Source organism: Mesoplodon mirus, assembly GCF_964341445.2.
Source record: "Mesoplodon mirus genome assembly, chromosome: 18".
Lineage (NCBI taxonomy): Eukaryota > Metazoa > Chordata > Mammalia > Artiodactyla > Ziphiidae > Mesoplodon > Mesoplodon mirus.
In genome coordinates this window covers 60,708,616-60,729,217 of record NC_138994.1, presented here as the reverse complement: position 1 = coordinate 60,729,217, position 20,602 = coordinate 60,708,616, and the positions used below count along the sequence as shown (strand labels likewise).

The 20,602-nt window shown below is 36.2% G+C and overlaps 1 protein-coding gene across 8 annotated transcripts in view; it reads right to left on the bottom strand.

Moving 5' to 3' along the window:
* BCAS3 (BCAS3 microtubule associated cell migration factor) overlaps positions 1 to 20,602 on the bottom strand; it is a 576,338-nt gene that overhangs the window by 439,526 nt on the left and 116,210 nt on the right. For all 8 annotated transcript variants that reach the window (XM_082603192.1, XM_082603193.1, XM_082603194.1 and 5 more), the window contains exons 8-9: positions 8,834 to 8,941; positions 6,457 to 6,533 (exon numbers count right to left, since the gene is read on the bottom strand). In XM_082603192.1, coding sequence (XP_082459318.1) covers positions 6,457 to 6,533; positions 8,834 to 8,941 — 185 coding nt within the window. The remainder of the gene's footprint in view (positions 1 to 6,456; positions 6,534 to 8,833; positions 8,942 to 20,602) is intronic.

Here is a 20,602-nt window from a genome sequence, read left to right as displayed (position 1 = left end):
CTCCATGTGTTCCTTGATTTTAAATATTAAGTCTTGCTCAATTTTGTTCAAAATGTTGATAAAAATCCCTTCAGGTGAAGTTGTATTTCAAAGAAAAGAAGCTAAATTTCTTCATACAAATGTGTTAAATATCATCAATATCACGAACCTAACAACCCTTGAATAAATCTGGTCTATAGGGCTTTCAAGTAAAGTAAAATAATATGTAACTAAGAATGATGAGAAAATGGAAGTAGGAAATGAGATATATAACTAGTATTGGCCAGAGTGTTATAGATGAAGGGTTTGGGGAGATGTGCTGTGAAAACCTACAATGAACGGCATTCAGAGTGTGAGGAGAGAAATCACAAACTTCTGTTGTTCTTGATGCTTTCTGGACTCTTTTTTTAATGTAAACTATGTATTTAAATATAATATAGATAAAGCAGTACCCAAGTCAACAAAGTAAACATATGCGTACATAAAAGCAGCACCCAAAACAAAAAACAGGACATTATAGATTCCCAAAAGCCCCTTCTCATACCCTCTTCCAGGTTACGCAGGTGTGTTCTGACAACGATAATAGACATCTATCTTCAGAAGATATCACTGGATTTTAATACATAGTTTATTACACTTATTTCCATCATTTATCACCAAGAAATGACAGTTGTACTTTTATACTACCCCATTTTTCAACATTTAACATACATTTCAGATTTAAAGAAATCCATACTAAATAGACTTCATGGCATCCTCAAGCCACGAGAGCCATTTTACGAGCAGTACAGTCACAGAATACGTGATGATCCTAATGAATCAGAAATTACTGAAAATTCACTACTGTGGGCTCTACCGCATTTGACCAGGACTCGCTGCATGCCACTCATAAAGCACCTGACTGCAACACTAGACACACTAATGATCCCTCATGAACAATTCACACAACATGAGACTAATATTTTAATAATGCTTGTTTCAACTGTTCAGTAGCCCAGCAATACAGAGGGAAGCATTTGGGACCACATGGCAAAGATCCTAAAACAATATTAACTTTAAAAAAAAAAGCGCACTCATTTTTATCAAACTCAACTGATATTTTGTGCTTCCTAAAGGCTTGTAAAACAGAAGCTCCTGCTCCTGAAAGGGGAAACAATACTCCAGATACTGGAAAGATACTCAAGAGCTGATCACTACAAAGGTGTAATTTTCAAATAAACTTATACTTCAGAAAAGCTGTGTACTTAACTCCAACATGAGAAAGAAACTTTGTTCATACATGCATTCATATATTCATTCCTTTAAATACCCACCAAATTTATAATTCCCAGTTCAAACCTATATCACTTTCTCTAGAGATGACTACTGATCCTATATGAATAACTTTCTTCCTTATCTGATAACTTTTTTTTTTTTTGCGGTACGCGGGCCTCTCACCATCGTGGCCTCTCTCGTTGTGGAGCACAGGCTCCGGACATGCAGGCTCAGCGGCCATGGCACATGGGCCCAGCTGCTCCGCGGCATGTGGGATCTTCCCGGACTGGGGCACAAACCCGTGTCCCCTGCATCGGCAGGTGGACTCTCAACCACTGTGCCACCAGGGAAGCCCGTTATCTGATAACTTTTGATAGAGTTGTACTACATTCTCAACCCTTTTGGCTAGCTAAACATCTTGGAAAAGAACCACTGATGCTTTGAAAGTAGAAACAGTTGTGATAAATGTTTTCATCTTTAGCAAATTGAGTTTTATTATTGTAAGAACCAAAAATAAGGATCAGAAATATTTTTAAGTTAGCTAGAACAAATGGAATATATTATACCTTGCATGACGGACCTACTTCCTTAATCCAAATCAAGATGAATAACTTCGCTCTCAAGGAAATTACTATATAGCGGCAAAGATAGAACAAGTAGACAGAAGACACATACAATAACAGAAATTAAGTGTCTTAACAGAGGGAAAAATTACACTATAAAAGCATTCCCAAAGGGTACTGGGTAAAAAAAAGAGGTCTGTAATCAAATAAATCTAGGAAATATTGAAATGTAGTAAATAAATTTAAACAGGTTAAAATGCTAATCACCACTGGCATCCTCCAATAGTAGGCAGCATTTCCTAAGTTTATTTGACCAGGGCATCCTGATTTACACAGCATGTTGAAGGTCTACTGTTCTGTGGATAGATTTTGGGAATTGCTATCTTTGGGGATTTGGAAGAAGGAGAGGCTTCCTTAAACTAAGGGGATCAGGAAATACTTCATATAAGAACTAACATCTACACTGGGGCTAGAAAGACATGTAGGATTAAGTCACTGTGGAAAGAGAGACTGCTAGTGAAAAGGCCATTTCAGGCGGGAACACAGAGCACTTGCAAAGACCTGAGATGTATGAGTGGCTCAAAGAAAATGGAGCATAAGCAGCATGACAGTGGGCTGTAGAAATAAAGATTTAGCAAGGACACACTGGATTTTGATAAAGAAGGTTTTGTATGCCAAAAATCTGGAGAGTTCAGTTGGAAGGAATGTACAAGTTTACACTTGTTGACCACAGTTAAATCAAGTAAGGCCTTTGACCCAATCAAAAGGCCTCAGAGTTTAGACGATAAATTATTTGATCAATCGGTAACACAGAAATAATGATTTTTTAAGTTCTTATCATTTAAATATAGACAATAGATTAAATTATATGTCAGGGATATGCTTCAAAATAATTTGGGAAGGGTATAAATGAAAAAGATTGTCCATGAGTTGGTACTTATTGAAACTAGATGATAAATACATGGTGGTTCATTATACAACCATCTTTAAATAATTGTATATATTTCCCCAAATAAAATGTTTTTTAAAAATAACATTTAGGGACTTCCCTGGTGGTACAGTGGTTAAGAATCCGCCTGTCAATGCGGGAGATACGGGTTCGAGCCCTGGTCCAGGAAGATCCCACGTGCCGCGGAGCAACTAAGCCCGTGAACCCACGTGCCACAACTACTGAAGCCCGCGCACCTAGAGCCCATGCTCCACAAGAGTAGACCCCGCCTGCCGCAAACAGAGAAAGCCCGTGCGCAGCAACGAAGACCCAACGCAGCCAATAAATAAACAAATAAATTTTTTTAAAAAAGAAAAAAGGCATAAAAAAATAACATTCATAGGAAATGAAATGGTATATCTATGGCCTTAGTAATTTAATAAAATGCAATATTTTTTCCATATCACTAAATGACTATATGTTTATCAAATAAGCAAAATGATTGAAAATCAAAGGTACATTTCACTATTTTAACGTGACTAAAAATTCACCTTTCTGCAAGAACTTCATGATTTCAAGTAAGACTGAAAAGTAAGAATACATACTATAGTCTCTCTTCTTCTGCTTAAAGGTATTTTCACTCTTATTTCCACTATAAATGGTTTAATTGTGAAAGTACAGTAAAATCCCATGAAAATATGAAATTTCTGTAATGTGCCTGTTTCTATATTGATCCTGCCAATTGACTCAAGGGCTTTATGTACTTTCTGTAAGTTAAACCAAGTCAGGACATTCCAAAAACAAATTCTTCTATTGCAAAATCTCAGACTGCAAAATACTCTCCCAGAAAAGCTGCAAATATCATCCATGTGCAAAAACAAAACTTTCTTAAAAATAAATTGTAATTATAGCCTACAGTGCGAAACAAAACCTACAGGGTTTTGTTTAAATCTTCTTATTTGTAGGTCCTTGTTTGAAACAAATACATTTCTATCACCCATTAGTTAAATAACAGACACTCATGCTGGCTGAGACAAATTTCACTCATACGTAGATATAAACAATTAAAGATACAGGTTATATCTACATGATTTTATGCAAAATTTAATTAGATCATCTAAGCTTAAAAATTACTATTATAATATAAATATAATATTTACTGTTATAATATAAATAATACATTGCCCATTTTCTCCAACAAAACAGAGTATTGTGAAAAGCCTATTCTGATTCCAATCTATCAAAATTATTACAAAGCCTATGTCCTTTGACTCTAACTATGAAATACACAAATCTAATTATTTTAATTCTTTCTTTATAATAAAGTTTAATTTTTTCTTTTAAAATTCTATAGTGGGTATTAATCAATGAAAAATCTATAAGGGTTATTTATCCACTAAAAAAAACCTAGCATTATTATTTATGCTAGTTTTTTTTTAGTGGATAAAGAATAATAATAATATTATTAACTCTCCATTAGTAACTTACTTACATATATTATCTTCTCTTTAGTAACTGTGACAACTGACTTTATACCCTAGCATTTATTACAGAGAAGAAAACTGAAATCTATTGGCATGTGTAATATTACTTTCAACATGCACAGCACAGTAGAGCCCAGTGCTTAAATAAGGTTTAAATTTCAAAACATATATTGTCATTTAAATAAACTATCTTAACAAATAATGATTTGAGAGTTCTCCGCAATTTAACACTTAGCTGAGGCAGCAACAGCTATCTGTGAGTATAAAATTAAAATGGACCTGCAACAGAGATGTCTAACTTTGTAGAAGCCAATACACACATATCTTTGATTAACGATAAACAACAGAAGCCTACTGATAAGATGTAAAGACAAATACTCAGGAAAAACTGGCATCTAAATCTGGCTGAAATATTCATACTCTGTTCTAATTCACTCCTCTGTAGCCCACACACTTGGAAGAAATGGAAAGACTCATACATGATTCCTCTATTTCTCTTCTTGTTTCAATTTTAATAATGAGTGATATAATTATAAGGTAATACATTAATGCATAAGATCTGTAAGAATTAATATGCTAAAATAGACCATGTAATTTTCAAAGCTTACTATATTATATATATACTACATTTTTGAATGAAGGTGTTATTAACAAATGTATGCTCCCCCCAAAACTTTTAATTTATAGATAAAACAATAAAAGATCCTTCCTGGTAATCGATATTTAATCATTATTAAAACATCAGTACATTTCTGATGAGTATGAAATAACTGACTGATAAGTGGGTTAATGTACTCAGTCATTCAAGAAATAGTTAATGAGAGCCTACATTGTGCCAGCCAATGTCCTAGGTGCTAGAGATACTAATGTAAATTTGTAAGTGGTGGGCCTCCCTGGTGGCGCAGTGGTTGAGAGTCCGCCTGCCGATGCAGGGGATACGGGTTCGTGCCCCGGTCTGGGAGGATCCCGTATGCCGCGGAGCGGCTGGGCCCGTGAGCCGTGGCCGCTGGGCCTGCGCGTCCGGAGCCTGTGCTCCGCAACGGGGGAGGCCACAGCAGTGAGAGGCCCGCATACCGCAAAAAAAAAAAAAAAAAAAAAATTTGTAAGTGGTGTAAACTTGTGATAAAACAAAAATATCTCAGTGAACGTGATCTCCATTATTATCTCTGCAGATCTCTGAGAGAAAAGATTACAAGATCAAGGAGGTGAGTTGTATTCTTCTTCATAGGCTACAAAATGATAAACTATATATTACAATGAATTATTCATGTATTATATATAGTATAGTATATATTATATTATATAATGTACGCAATAACATATAGACTGCAAGATATTAACAAGAACATGAGCTCTTACCAGAAAGGAATAATGTCTCCTACTCAGAGCTTAATATGGATAAACATCTGATGAGTAAGTGTGTAAATAGTTGTGATATTTCAGGAGATGCAACAATATGATTGGGATTCTCTACACAAAACAAAAATGAGCTCTGTTCCAACAGAACTACTTCTGCAGGATACACATAACAGATTCTCTGAAAATAACAGCAATAGCTTTGATGGTGAGTGTTAGAGTTAAAACACAAAAGAGTGAAAACTATTGCTTTACTAGGCTGTAGTGAAAAAAAAAAAAAATCTAACTCCAGATAAGGCCCCTGTTGGAATTTCCAGCTTGCTGGACTGCCTTGCAAATCTTGGACTTACCAGCTCCCACAACTGCATGGGCCAAGTTTTTAAAAAATAGATCAACTGATCAAACAATCACTCTCTCTGAATGACTGTGTGTGTGTGTGTGTGTGTGTGTGTGTTTGGATCCAGAATCTAGGCTTATTTCTGCAAATCCAGGCAGAGTTGTGACAGGTGGGGGAAAGAAGGAGTGAAAGACTGACACATTTCCCTCATGAATGATAATCCAGTTATGTCCACAAGTATGTTATGTTAATTAAGTAATTTAACAACATAGCTACACAAATCTAAATTAATCACAATGACTCAAGGAAAATATATAAGGAAAAGCTGAGGTATACAACAAGGCTTCCACAGTAATATGAAGAAAATGCACTGTGGGTTGAACACATATACCATAAAATTATATTACTAAATAAGACATCACAGAAACATAGAAATACAGTAATTGAATAAGCATGAAATACTGATGTTATGATTCCAATTAGTCTGCTGATTCTATCAAGTAAGTAGTATAAACTCAATGCATATGATAGGAAATAAATCAAGTTGATACGTACTTGTGACAAAAAACTTTTTTGTGAAAGTACAGCTATCAAAGGCAGCAATTTTCTCCTGCAATACTACGACAAGGATCCTAAAATTAGAGGGAAAAAACCACAAAAGAAAATGTTAATATGAAATTCTATAAACTGAACTATAAATAAGTTAAATCATCTAGATTTAAGTAAGTATGTACCAAAGGAATTTTTAAAAATCAAACGCTTCTTAAAGCATATAGACTAGAAAAATCTGCTTCTTAAATGTCAAAATACAGTCACAAAATCCTTAATATGATCAAGATAGACAAGATTAAAGGAAGAAAAGTCACAGGAGAACTACATCTGAAAATAAAATTTCATTTTCATTCATTATAAATCAAATGAATCTATCTTCATTAAGAATGTATGAGATCAATGAACTGCTGGCTATTTACTAAAAGTGTTTTTCCAGTGCTGGCTCAAAGTCATGGAATTAAACATAAAATGGATTTATACAACCTGGCACTTAAAATGATTGCTGAATTTCCCAACACAAGAGCCAAAATGAGAGAGAGGGAGGGAGGGAGGGAGGGAGGGAGGGAGAAAGGGAGGGAGGAAGGAAGCTCAGATAACTATTATTCAATGTAAATGAGACATTTCTGATTATTGAAATATTAAAATTAATCAGAATCTGTATTTCTCCCAAAGTTCAAGATTTATAAATAATTAGGGAAAAGTTATAAATTTTCAAAATTAAAATGTATCTGAAATGAAGTTATTTTATAAACTACATTTTAGAGTATTGCTCCTTATAACTGTTGTTAAATATTTAACTACTAGATCCACCCATTTAAAAATGTTGATTTTTAAAATCTTCTTTCTTTCTTTCTTTCTTTCTTTCTTTCTTTATTTATTTATTTATTTTGGGCTGCATTGGGTCTTTGTTGCTACACATGGCTTTCTCTAGTTGCGGCGAGCCGGGGCTACTGTTCATTGCGGTGCTCGGGCTTCTCACTGTGGTGGCTTCTATTCTTGCAGAGCAAGGGCTCTAGGCACATGGGCTTAAGAAGTTGTGGCACGTGGGCTCAACAGTTGTGGCTTGTGGGCTCTAGAGCGCAGGCTCAGTAGCTGTGGCGCACGGGCTTAGTTGCTCCGCAGCATGTGGATCTTCCTGGACCAGGGCTCAAATCCATGTCTGCTGCACTGGCAGGTGGATTCTTAACCACTGTGCCACCAGGGAGGCCCAAAAATGTTGACTTTTAATAATTTAATATATCACTGGATAATTACATTAACCCAGAAATAACAAGAGTATACCTCCTATGTCATATATAACTTTGTTTGATGTTATCTGAAGTTTAAATACACATAATAGGGCTTCCCTGGTGGCGCAGTGGTTGAGAGTCCGCCTGCTGATGCAGGGGACATGGGTTCGTGCCCCGGTCCGGGAAGATCCCACATGCCGCGGAGCGGCTGGGCCCGTGAGCCATGGCCGCTGGGCCTGCGCATCCGGAGCCTGTGCTCCACAACAGGAGAGGCCACAACAGTGAGAGGCCCGTGTACCGCAAAAAAAAAAATATATATATATATATATATATATATATATATATATGTACATAATAACTAGATCTTCATTATGAATTACACACTATCACTGCACAACTTTTCTTTGTCCTATTTCATATTTTTGTACTGAATTCAAATATTTTTATCATTAATATCAAAGTCTTGGTCTTTTAGTTTGTACTTGTCAGGTATCTGTTTACCCTTACTTTTACATTCAAACTTTCCGAGTCACTTTTTGAAATATCTCTTTAAAATCTAACCTGAGAGTCTTTTATTATAAAATTTATTTTTTGTTTTCCATGTTCCATGTGTTTGCTCTTTAATGAGATTAATAATTTGCAGCCATGACCTTGATAAGACATTTAGCATCATGGGGCTAGGAAAAATCTATCTGGTCCCTCTTTTAGCTCCATTGTGAAGTGCAAAAAAATAAGAATATTTAAAATCTTTTTTACATTTCAGAAATAAGCTTTGTTTTGATGAATGCTAACAGGAAAATTACATTTCCCATCATAAACCAGTAAACATATAGAAGTACATATATGAAACAAAAAGTTATATATAAAATGTTATGTTATACATATAAAAAGGTTCCTCAAAGCAATATTTAACCTTCATACGTTTGCTCAGGCACTTTTATTCTTTTCCATTTCATTATTTCACTAATGGGTCAAGACAAAAAGTTTGAAAACATTAAGAAATCTTAAGAGCTACTTATATTTGGCAGAATTCCAAAGACATATTTGTGACTTTTTTATTATTATTATATCAAAGTCAATGATAATGGAAATGCACTACATGCACAGGAGGTATGTTATCTTGCACAAGAAACACATGAAAAATTGCTTACCTTTTGTTGCAATGGAGATCATAGATAGGTGTTTTAAACTGAATGGACTTGACCATCTCCCCAGTACGAAGTGAATATAAATCCACACAACAGTAAGGTGGGCTTGTGCTAAAACATAAATAAATAAATAAATACATACATATAAACATACATACATACATACATATATAAATAAACAAATAAATAAAGACAAAAGCCATTATATTTTAACAGGTGGGAGGGCCAATAAATTTTCTTACTAACACAATACAAGCAAATTGATTTGGACTTTAATCAACAAAATTAGCAATTGCATAATGGTGAAATACTGCAAGCTTTCACCCTAAAATCAGGGATTAGAGAAGAACACTTGAAGAATATGGCCACTCTACTCAATGCAGTATAGAAGGTATGTGCATAAGAAATTACTACAAGAAAGAAATAAAGCTGCAGTTATTTGTGAGAATTTGATTGTATAAGTATAAAACCTAGTAACAAAAAGTTGCACTATATACATAGACAAACCCATAATAAAAGACAAACCATTAATATAAGGGTTAATATGTAGATTGGTACAGTTCAACCCTAATCAAGAATCTATCAGAAATGAGACCTCTTTCTAAAATGTACATAAATACACATTCTAAATGATAAGATTCAAATTATAAAGACAATGTGTTCCTTCATACTAGAACAGATAAAGAGATCAATGTTTTCACCTTAAGAAAGTAGGAAAAGAGCAAGTTAAATCAAATGAAAGTGGAATGAGGGAATGAATAAAATACAACAAATCAATGAATCAAAACTTGAGTAAGCAAAAGAAAAAAATAAACAGAACTAAACCCAATTCCTTGAAATAGATAATTTGAATATTCCAGTGTCTATAAAAGAAACCAAACTCATAATTTAAAACTTGTTACAAAGAAATCCTTAAAAATGGCTTCATTTGTAAATTCTACTAATCATTTAAACAAAAATGTTTAGATATTCTACACAAACTCTTTTATAAGATAGGAGTCACCAACTTATTTTATGAGGTCAGTAACACATGATCCCCAAAATAAATACTTCACAAGAAACTACCGATATATTTATGTCTCATGAATATACATAAAAAATCCTCAACAAAAACATTATCAAGTTGGGACTGCCTGGTGGCGCAGTGGTTAAGAATCCACCTGCCGATGCAAGGGACACGGGTTTGAGCCCTGGTCCAGGAAGATCCCACGTGCCACAGAGCAACTAAGCCTGTGCACCACAGCTACTGAGCCTGCGCTCTACAGCCCGCGAGCCACAACTACTGAAGCCTGCGCACCTAGAGCCTGTGCTCCGCCACAAGAGAAGCCACCGCAATGAGAAGCCCGTGCACCGCAAAGAAGAATATAGCCCCCGCTCGCCGCAACTAGAGAAAGCCCGCGCGCAGCAATGAAGACCCAACGCAGCCAAAAAAAAATAAATAGGAAGCAGATCAGTGGTTGCCAGGGACCAGAAAAGGAGGGAAGCTACAGAGTACAAAGTGGCATGATGGGTGCCACTTTTAGGGCGATAGAAATGTTGCTGTGTCTTGATTGTGCTAGGGACTTACACAAGTGCATACAATTGGTGAAAGTGGAGATGGGAGAGAATCTAGTAAAACTTGAACTTCAACCTCTAAAATTGACACAAGGCAAAAATTCTTTTCTTAATGTTCCCAACTAATTAATCCAGTCCTCTGCTGAGAAGCAATGAGTTAATAATGAACGAAATCTAACATTTTGCCAGACCAACTGGGAAGGAAAAAACAGCTTGTCACCTTCAATTAGCAGCTCATTATAGCCACGGTACACTAGAAACTTGAATTCTGATCATTTCACTGGCATCCATACAATGTCACAACTGAGATTCTTCCTGCAGAAAGCCTTCAATAGAAGTAGACAAAACAAATGCTATGAAGGCTCAGTTTAGAGTTGAATGAACAAGATTTGGTAGATCTAAAAGTTCTATTTATATATGGAAAAAACCTCTTATTCAATGCCTAATAGAAAAAGATAATTCTTTTAAAATCAGAGTTTTCAGAAAGTCACACATTCATAAAGGAGTCATGCTATCTGCCAATAACACAGTTGTGTACACGCCTGACATATCCTTTTGTTCTCTATTTTCTCTCTTTTTAAAAGCCTTGACTATTTCCCTGGGACACAGCAAGACAATCTTAATTTTCCTCATGGGTAGGCTGATGAGAAAGCTTTCTATAACATCAGCAGAATGCATGCCCCATAACAGAAAGGACGTGTGTTATTCTAAAATATACAGACAAGAAACAAGCTTTTACTTTGTACTCTAATATACAGCAAGCAGTGTCAAAAGCTGTATACAGAAGTCTTCATTAGATTTCTAGAGCTCAAATGGGTTAACATTTTTACAGGTTTGCGCCTGACATTTAAACCCAAAATTGTGACTTCACTTTAAGATAAAACCTAATTAATACTTTAAGGGAAAAAAGTTCACATAGAAATGTAGAGAATCTAATTTACAGTGTAACTGAATCTATTGCAAGCAAAACCAGAGTTGGAAAGAAAAGCAGAAATGACGTAATTTGTATTATTAAATCGTTGGTTAAAGGACTAAACTGTGCCCAGGCACCACTGCCTTTCCAACACATAAATATCAACAGGGGTAATGTAAAGTTATTTAGTACTTTTAATGATAAATATATAATAGAAATGAATGCAAATTCTCCTTAACTGACCTTCCCTTTACCTATGTAACTTGTTTTATAGTGAGGAACCAGGACATATATTGAAAATTTTTGCATTGGAGTAATCTGTTACCTGCTGTATACATAACCTATACACATAAAGGAAGTTATAAAGCTTTTATTAGCAAAGGACTAGTCCTCCGAGAGCCAAAGGTATGGAATTTACAGTTCATTTCAGTGGAGAGTTGACTACAATTATTTAAAGAGTAAAATTTTTTAAAACTTCTATTACTGAAAATGAAAAGGTTAAATTAAATATCAAACAAAATCGTTAAACTGGATTTCCTAAAAGCAAATCCTGAAACTATAGTATACAAGATAAACCCAAGAAGAAAACACTAAACATTTTCATCTAAATATGTTGCCTATTTCATTATTTCTTACTTTCTCTGTAATTCTTCCCATCACATTAAAAAATTTTTTTAATATGCCTTATTTTTTAGAGCAGTTTTTGGTTCACAACAAAATTGAGAGGAAGGTACAAAGATTTTCCATATAGCCTCTGCCCCCATTCATGCATAGTCTACCCCATTATCAACGTCCCCTACCAAAGTGGAACATTTGCTTCAACCTATAATGACACAATATAATCACCCAAACTCCATAGTTTCCATTATGGTTCACTCTTGGTGTTGTACATTGTATGGGTTTTGGATAAATTTATAATGACATATATCCAACATTACAGTAGCATACAGAATAGTCTCACTGCCCTAAAAATCCTTTGTTCTCTGCCTATGCATCCCTCCTGGTGAACTCTGATCTTCTTACTGTCTTACTGTATTGCCTTTTCCAGAATGTTGTTTAGTTGGAATCATACAGTATGTATCTTTTTCAGATTGGCTTCTTTCACTTAGTAATACACTTTTTTTTTTTTTGCAGTATGCGAGCCTCTCACTGCCGTGGCCTCTCCCGTTGCGGAACACAGACTCCAGATTCGCAGGCCCAGCGGACATGGCCCACGGGCCCAGCCGCTCCATGGCACGCGGGATCCTCCCGGACTGGGGCACGAACCCGCGTCCCCTGCACCTGCAGGCAGACTCCCAACCACGGCACCACCAGGGAAGCCCAATAATACACTTTAAAAGTTCCCCCCTTTCTTTTCGTGGCTTGATAGCTTTTAGTCCTGAATAGTATTCCATTATCTGGATGTACCACATTTTATTTATCCATTCACCTACTGAAGGACATCTTGGTTACTTCCAAATTCTGGCAATTATGGATAAAGCTGATATAAACACCTGTGTGCAGTTTTTTGGGCAGACATAACTCCTTTGGGTAAATACGATGCAGCAAAATTGTTTGACTGTATGGTAAACGTATGTTTAGTTTTGTACAAAACTGCCAAACTGTCTTCCAAAGTGATTTTACCATTTTGCATTCCTACCAGAAATTAATGAGAGTTCCTGTTGCTCCACTTTACCAGAACTTGATATATTCAGGGTACTGAATTTTGGCCAGGTGTGTAGTAGTATGTCCTTGTTGTTTCCCTGATGACATATGATATGGAGCACCTTTTCATATGTTTACTTGACATCTGTATATTGTCTTTGAGGTGAGGTCTTTTGCCCAATTTTTAATCAGGTTGTTCATTTTCTTATTTTTGATTTTTAAGAGCTTTGTGTATTTTGGATAACAGTCCTTTATCAGATATGTGTTTTGCAAGTGCTTTCTCCCATCCCAGTCTGTGTTTTTGAAGAGTGGGAGTATGTAATTTTAATGAAGTCCAAGTTTTATTCAGAAAATTGAATCTGTATAGGACAAACCTCAGAAAAATTTCCAGAATGAAGAAGAAGTAAGTGATGAAATGAAGGAGCCTACTCTACTTCTTACCTGCCAGCCCAGTCACATAAGCCAATTCCTTGAAATGAACATCACACGTGTGTTTCTGTATATGCGTGTGCGTACACTGAATGATATACCAGGGAATCTAGAATACAGCACACATGCCCAGAGCCAATGCCGGCTCAACAAAGAACTGTGAGGACATTAGTCTTGCATCTCTGGCTGAGCTTTTTTTTTTTTTTTCCCTTCGGTACGCGGGCCTCTCACTGTTGTGGCCTCTACCGTTGAGGAGAACAGGCTCCGGATGCGCAGGCTCAGTGGCTATGGCTCACGGGCCCAGCCGCTCCACAGCATGTGGGATTTTCCCGGACCAGGGCATGAACCCGTGTTTCCTGCATTGGCAGGTGTACTCTCAACCACTGTGCCACCAGGGAAGGAAGCCCTGGCTGAGCTTTTGACTGCACAAGCCAGAGGTAAAGGCTACAGCAGAGCTGTAGGTGGTATCACTACACATTCAAAGGACTGTCCCAAACATAGTCTTTACAAAAAGAGTTTGAAAAAGTCAATAAACAGTGTGTGGCTGCAGACCTCAACAAGCAAAACAGCAAATCCTGGGGAGGGGAGGACAATATGATGTTCAGAGTTGCCACATTATGATATTCAAAATGTCCACCATTCAACAAAAAATCGCAAGGCACACAAAGAAACAGGAAGGTATAGCCCATACAAAGAACAAAAATAAACTGAGAGAAACTGACACTGAAGAACCTATACAAAGAATTTAAATCAACTTGTCTTATATATGCTCAAAGAGCTAAAAGAAATTATAGACAAAGAAATAAGGGAGAAAGATGAATTCACAAATTGAAAATATCAATAAAGATACTGGTTCCTTATGAAAAAGGAACCACATAGAAATAACAGAACAGAACAGTACAATAACTAAAATGAAAAAGGCACTAAAGGTTTCAAAAGCCTATCTGAATATCAGAATAGACCAAAGAAAGAATTCACAAACTTGAAAATAAGATGAGTGAAATTACACATCAGAGTAGCAGAAAGAAAATGAAAGAAAAAAAAATGAACACAGTTTAAGATTAACAATATAAATCAACTAAACTCAACAAACCTATTGAAGACTCTACCCAGTAATGGCAGAATACACATTCTTCTTCTATGTTAGCCACAAAACAAGTCTCACTAAGTTTAAAAACAATGAAGACAATCTCTCTAACCAAGCTGGAATGACATTACAAATCAAAAGCAGAAGGAAAATTGTAAATTCATGAATATGTGATATTAAACATAGCATATCAAATAATCACCATGTCACAAATATGTGGAATTAAATAATAAACTCTTAACAGTCAACATCACATTAATAGAATGAAAGGGGGAAAAACAACATGATCATCTCAACCGGTACAGAAAAAGCATCTGCCAAAATTCAACACCCTTTCATAATTTAAAAAAAACAAAAACACAGCAACAACAACAAAAAAGTACAGGAAACTAGGAACAGAAGGGAATTTCCAAATATGATAAAGGGCATTTGCAAAACACTATACTAAATGACAAAGGCTGAATGTTTTTCTGCTAATATCTGAAACAAAACAAGGATGCCTACAGTCAACACTGTATTGAAAGATCTAACCAAAGCAATTAGGCAAGAAAAAGAAACTGAAAACTTCTAAATTGGAAAAGAAATAAAACTATCTCTATTCACAGACAATATGATGCTACATATAGAAAATTCTGAAGAATTCATAAAATAGTACTAGAACTGATAAATTCAGGAAAATTTCAGGGTACAAGATCAACATACATAAACCAGCAATTATCAATCCAAAATAAAAAGTTAAGAAAGCAATTCTAGTTACAAGAGCAATGCAATCTCTATCAACATTCCAATGGCTTTTGCAGAAGTGAAAAGCCAACCTAAAAACAAATGAAGTTGCAAGAGGTCCCAAATAAAAAAGAACAAATTGGAGGACTCACATTACCTGATTTCAAAAATTACAATAAAGCTACATTAATCAAAACACTGTGTTACTGACATCAGACATATAAACCAACAGAATAAAATTCAGAGTCCAGAAATAAACCCATACATCTATGATCAATTAATTTTTGAAAAAGGTACCAAGTATCTTCAACAAATGGTTCTGGGAAAAATGAAGTCCACATGCAAAAAAGTTGGACTACTAGCTTAAATCATATATAAAAATTAACTCAAAATGTATTAAAGACCTAAACATAAGAGCTAAAACTATACAAGAAGAAAATATAGGGGTAAATCTTCATGATCTTGGATTTGACAGTATTCTCAGATGTGACACCAAAAGCACAAGCAACAAAAGAAAAAAAATTATATTACATCAATATTTAAAACTGTTGTGTATCAAAGGGCATTATTTTAAAAAGTTAAAAGACAATCAAAAAATAGAAAATATTTGTAAATCTTATTTCAGATAAGGGTCTAGTATCCAAAGTATATTGAGAACTCTTACTACTCAACATCTAGAAGATAAACAACCCAATTACAAAATGAGCACAGGATGTGAATAGACATTTCTCCAAAGAAGATATACAGATGGCCAACAAGTATATGAAAAGATTATCAAAATCATTGATCAGTGGTGAAATGCAAATCAAAACCACAGTGAGATACTACTTCACACCCACTAGGTTGGTTATAACAAAACAATTGAAAAGGAGCAGGTATTTGCAAGGATATAGGAAAAGTAAAACCCTGATCCATTACTGGTGGGAATGTAAAATGGTGCAGCTGCTGTGAAAAACAGTCTGGCGGTTCCTCAAAAAGCTAAAGATAGAATTACCATATGATCCAGCAATTGCACTCCTAGATGTATACCAAGAAATGAAAGCATGGGGCTTCCCTGGTGGCGCAGTGGTTGAGAGTCCACCTGCCGATGCAGGGGACACGGGTTCGTGCCTGGGTCCGGGAAGATCCCACATGCCATGGAGCAGCTAGGCCTGTGAGCCATGGCCACTGAGCCTGTGCGTCCAGAGCCTGTGCTCCGCAACGGGAGAGGCCACAACAGTGAGAGGCCCACGTACCGCAAAAAAAAAAAAAAAAAAAAAAAAAAGAAATGAAAGCATATGTCGACAGAAAAACATGTACATGAACATTCATATGAGCATTATTCATAATAACCACAAAGTGGAAACAACCATGTGTCCTTTTTTTTTGGTGGTAGGAGGGCCTCTCACTGCTGTGGTCTCTCCCGTTGCGGAGCACAGGCTCCGGACGCGCAGGCTCAGCGGCCATGGCTCACGGGCCCAGCCACTCCGCGGCACGTGGGATCTTCCCAGACCGGGGCACGAACCCGTGTCCCCTGCCTCGGCAGGCGGACTCTCAACCGCTGCGCCACCAGGGAAGCCCCCATATGTCCTTTTAAATGATGAATGCATAAACAAACTGTAGTATACACATACAATGTAATATTATTTTGCCTTAAAAAGAAAGAAGTTCCAACGATGTGACGTTCTGGAAAGGCAAATCTATGGAGACAGTAAAAAGATCTACTACTGCTTCAATAACATTCAGTTGCCTTTTCACTTACTTATTTGAATATTAAATTTCAGCAATGTATCTAGAGTCATGATTTACTGTTTACTCTTTCAATCTATCAAATTAATTTCTTTCCTTTAAGTACTATGTAGACAATTATGTTAAACTAATACACTTTTAAATAAATTTTTACTATTATAAACAATTCTGAAACAAATCTGAGTGGGCTTCCATTTCTCAGGTTCTTCTGTAACACACTAAAATTGTTGATATCCTTTTATTAAGCCAACATAGTTTTATTAGGACAACAGAGAGTCTCCAAATAATAAAACTTTTAAAATGCTAAGCATTAAGTACTTTTAATCAAAAAGTTATTTTAATTTTCATTAGTTATGCCAGTAATTTGTTCTTAATTGGGGTTACACAGTGAAAAAATTTGACCAAAAATACATAACCACATAATCTGGTTGAGTGACTGTCAGAACTCTCAATCCATGACTTCAGTTAGTTTTATATACAGATAATACTATACATGTTGTAAACATTGGGAAATGTTCCGACAGTGTGTTTCAGATCCAACAATTACTATTTAAGGGAAAAGTCAGCAATACAGTGAGACCTAATCAAATGAACCACTAAATGGAGCAAGGAGCATGAAATGGTCAAAGAATAGGAATTATATAAGATCTTTAGGTATGTGTGGTTAAGTATTCCTATTGAAGTACATCTTTCCATAGAAGATTCAATAATCCCTTTTCTAATGTCAAACACTAGGTTATTAGCATGTAGAAAATAAGGAATGACCTAGGTATCTTGGGCTTTTTGTGAAGACTTAGAATAATGGAAGAATGCTGATGGTGACCTTACACTTTATCTTTGAAATTTAAACACTGATTGAAAATGTTTTATTAAATAGGTGCAAACTATCTTTTATGCCTGATGGAAAACAAGAATCACAAATAATATATGTTAATCCCCTAAACTTATAACTTTCTATCACAGTCACAGAGACTACTTTTAATTTTTATACTAATTTTTTTCTTAATATTCATATATTTTATTAGAATCATAGCCATTTCTTACCCTGGACAATGTTTTCAAAATAGTTTTTTGGGGGACTTTCCTGGTAGCACAGTGGTTAAGAATCCACCTGCCAATGCAGGGGACACAGGTTTGATCCCTGGTCCGGAAGATCCCATATGCCACAGAGCAACTAAGCCCGTGCGCCACAACTACTGAGCCTGTGCTCTAAAGCCTGCGTGCCACAACTACTGAGCCTGTGCACCACAACTACTGAAGCCCACAAGCCCAGAGTCCGTGCTCCGCAACATGAGAAGCCACCGCAGTGAGAAGCCCGTGCACCACAGAGAAGAGTAGCCCCCGATCACCACAACTAGAGAGCCTGAACGCAGCAACGAAGACTCAACACAGCCATAAATAAATTGAAAATAAAAGTTTTTTTGTAATGCAATACAATAAGCATCACGTTAAAGCAATGTGAGATACGGCTTTTATGACTTGAAAATTCTACACATTAATAACATTTTCCTTTACAAAGACTTTTATTATTTTTATTCATGATATTTAACAGATTGAACCAAAATTAGGAAAAGCGGAACAAAGTATTTGAGAAAGTGACATTTTCCAAGAATATGCATGTATAAGTGAAACACAAAACAGCAAAGACATCTTAAATCTACCACAAATTGCAAGAAGCATGGAAACACTTATTTTTAAATGGGAAAAAGCTGCACAACCTTCAACATGTGTTACTGAAGCTAATCCTTTAAATATAAGAGGAAACTTTTTGATAGTATTACATTATTTGTATTCTTATCCAGCTGCTAAAGAACAAAAGCCAGTTGGTGGTGTTTTTTTATTAAGTAATTATAAAGAAAAAGCCAAGAAAATGGAAACAACCATATTAAAGACTAAATTTGTGATTAGCCTAGTTAATAATAACATTTTTCTTTTGCAAAGTTCAGAATAAACACTGGGTATTTAAACCTTCCAACACCACTATAAGTTGAGAGAGTGGTACTAACAATGCTTTTACATGGGGAGGTAACCAGGCAAGAAGTAAAGTCTCCACATGAAAACAGGAGGTAATGTAAAATTGAGGTTGGAATCAGGTGTTCTTCAATAAGGTCATATACTACATAAGAAGCAAAGAGGTAATACACTGTATTTTTTTTATGTTAGATTCTACTATTTGCAATTAAATATGAAGATGAGTTAGAAATATTCTACCTTCAAGGAGATTTCAAAAAATATTAGTTTTTTTTAAGCATAGAGAATAAAGTTATAATACAAGTATGTTTAATATACCACAGTGAAAAACAAATGCAATGGAAATTCAAATTATGGAAGAGATCTTACAGGAAACAAAAAAAGTCTGCAGGTTACTTCATATATCCATATATAAACAATATAAACATTACATAGTTTATACATTTATAATACTGTTTTCATTTATGACTAAATAATCTTTGTCCACTAAAAACTATTCCTAAATACAATACTTAAAATTTTGTTTAAGGGGCTTCCCTGGTGGCGCGGTGGTTATGAATCCACCTGCCAATGCAGGGGACACGGGTTCGAGCCCTAATCAGGGAAGATCCCACATGCCACGGAGCAACTAAGCCCGTGCACCACAACTACTGAGCCTACACTCTAGAGCCTGCCAGCCACAACTACTGAGCCCGTGTGCCAGAACTACTGAAGCCCGCACACCTGGAGCCCATGCTCCCAACAAGAGAAGCCACCACAGTGAGAAGCCTGCCCACCACAACAAAGAGTAGCTCCCACTCACCGCAACCAGAAAAAGCCCGTGTGCAGCAACGAAGACCTAACGCAGCCAAAAATAAAACAAAATAAAATAAATAAATTTATTTTAAAAAATTTTTGTTTAAGAAAAATTTTCAAAAACTTTAGGGTATGGTAGAGATCAGCAAACTATGTCCCAAATCCAACACCAACTGCCAGTTTCACAGTAATATAGCCACACCCACTTATTTATTTTCTATGGTTGAGTTGAGTAGTTGCCACAGAGACCATATAGTCCGCTGAACATTTCATACATGGCAAAAACAAAACAAAAAAAACCACCTTTGGGGCTTCCCTGGTGGCGCAGTGGATGAGAGTCCACCTGCCGATGCAGAGGACACGGGTTCGTGCCATGGTCCGGGAAGATCCCACATGCCGCGGAGCGGCTGGGCCCGTGAGCCATGGCCACTGAGTCTGCGCATCCGGAGCCTGTGCTCCGCAACAGGAGAGGCTACAACAGTGAGAGGCCCGCGTACCGGAAAAAAAAAAACAAACAAACACCTTTACGTGTTGAGGAAAATACAAAAGCAATTCAACAGAGGAAGGATAATATCTTGAAAAAATGATGAAGTAGCAAAGAATAGGGAAAACCATGACCTAAACCTGATACATTATACAAAAAATAACACAAAGGGGATCATAAATTTAAATATAAATGTAGGGATGTCCCTGTTGGTTCAGTGGTTAAGAATCCAACTTCCATCGCAGGGGACATGGGTATGATCCCTGGTCAGGGAACTAAGATCCCACATGCCGTGGGGCAACTAAGTCCACGTGTCACAACTAGAGAGCCCACATGCCGCAACTACTGAGCCCATGTGCCACAACTAGAGAGAAGCCTGCATACTGCAACGAAGAGCCCGCATGCCACAACTAAGACCTGACACAGCCAAATTAATTAAGTAAT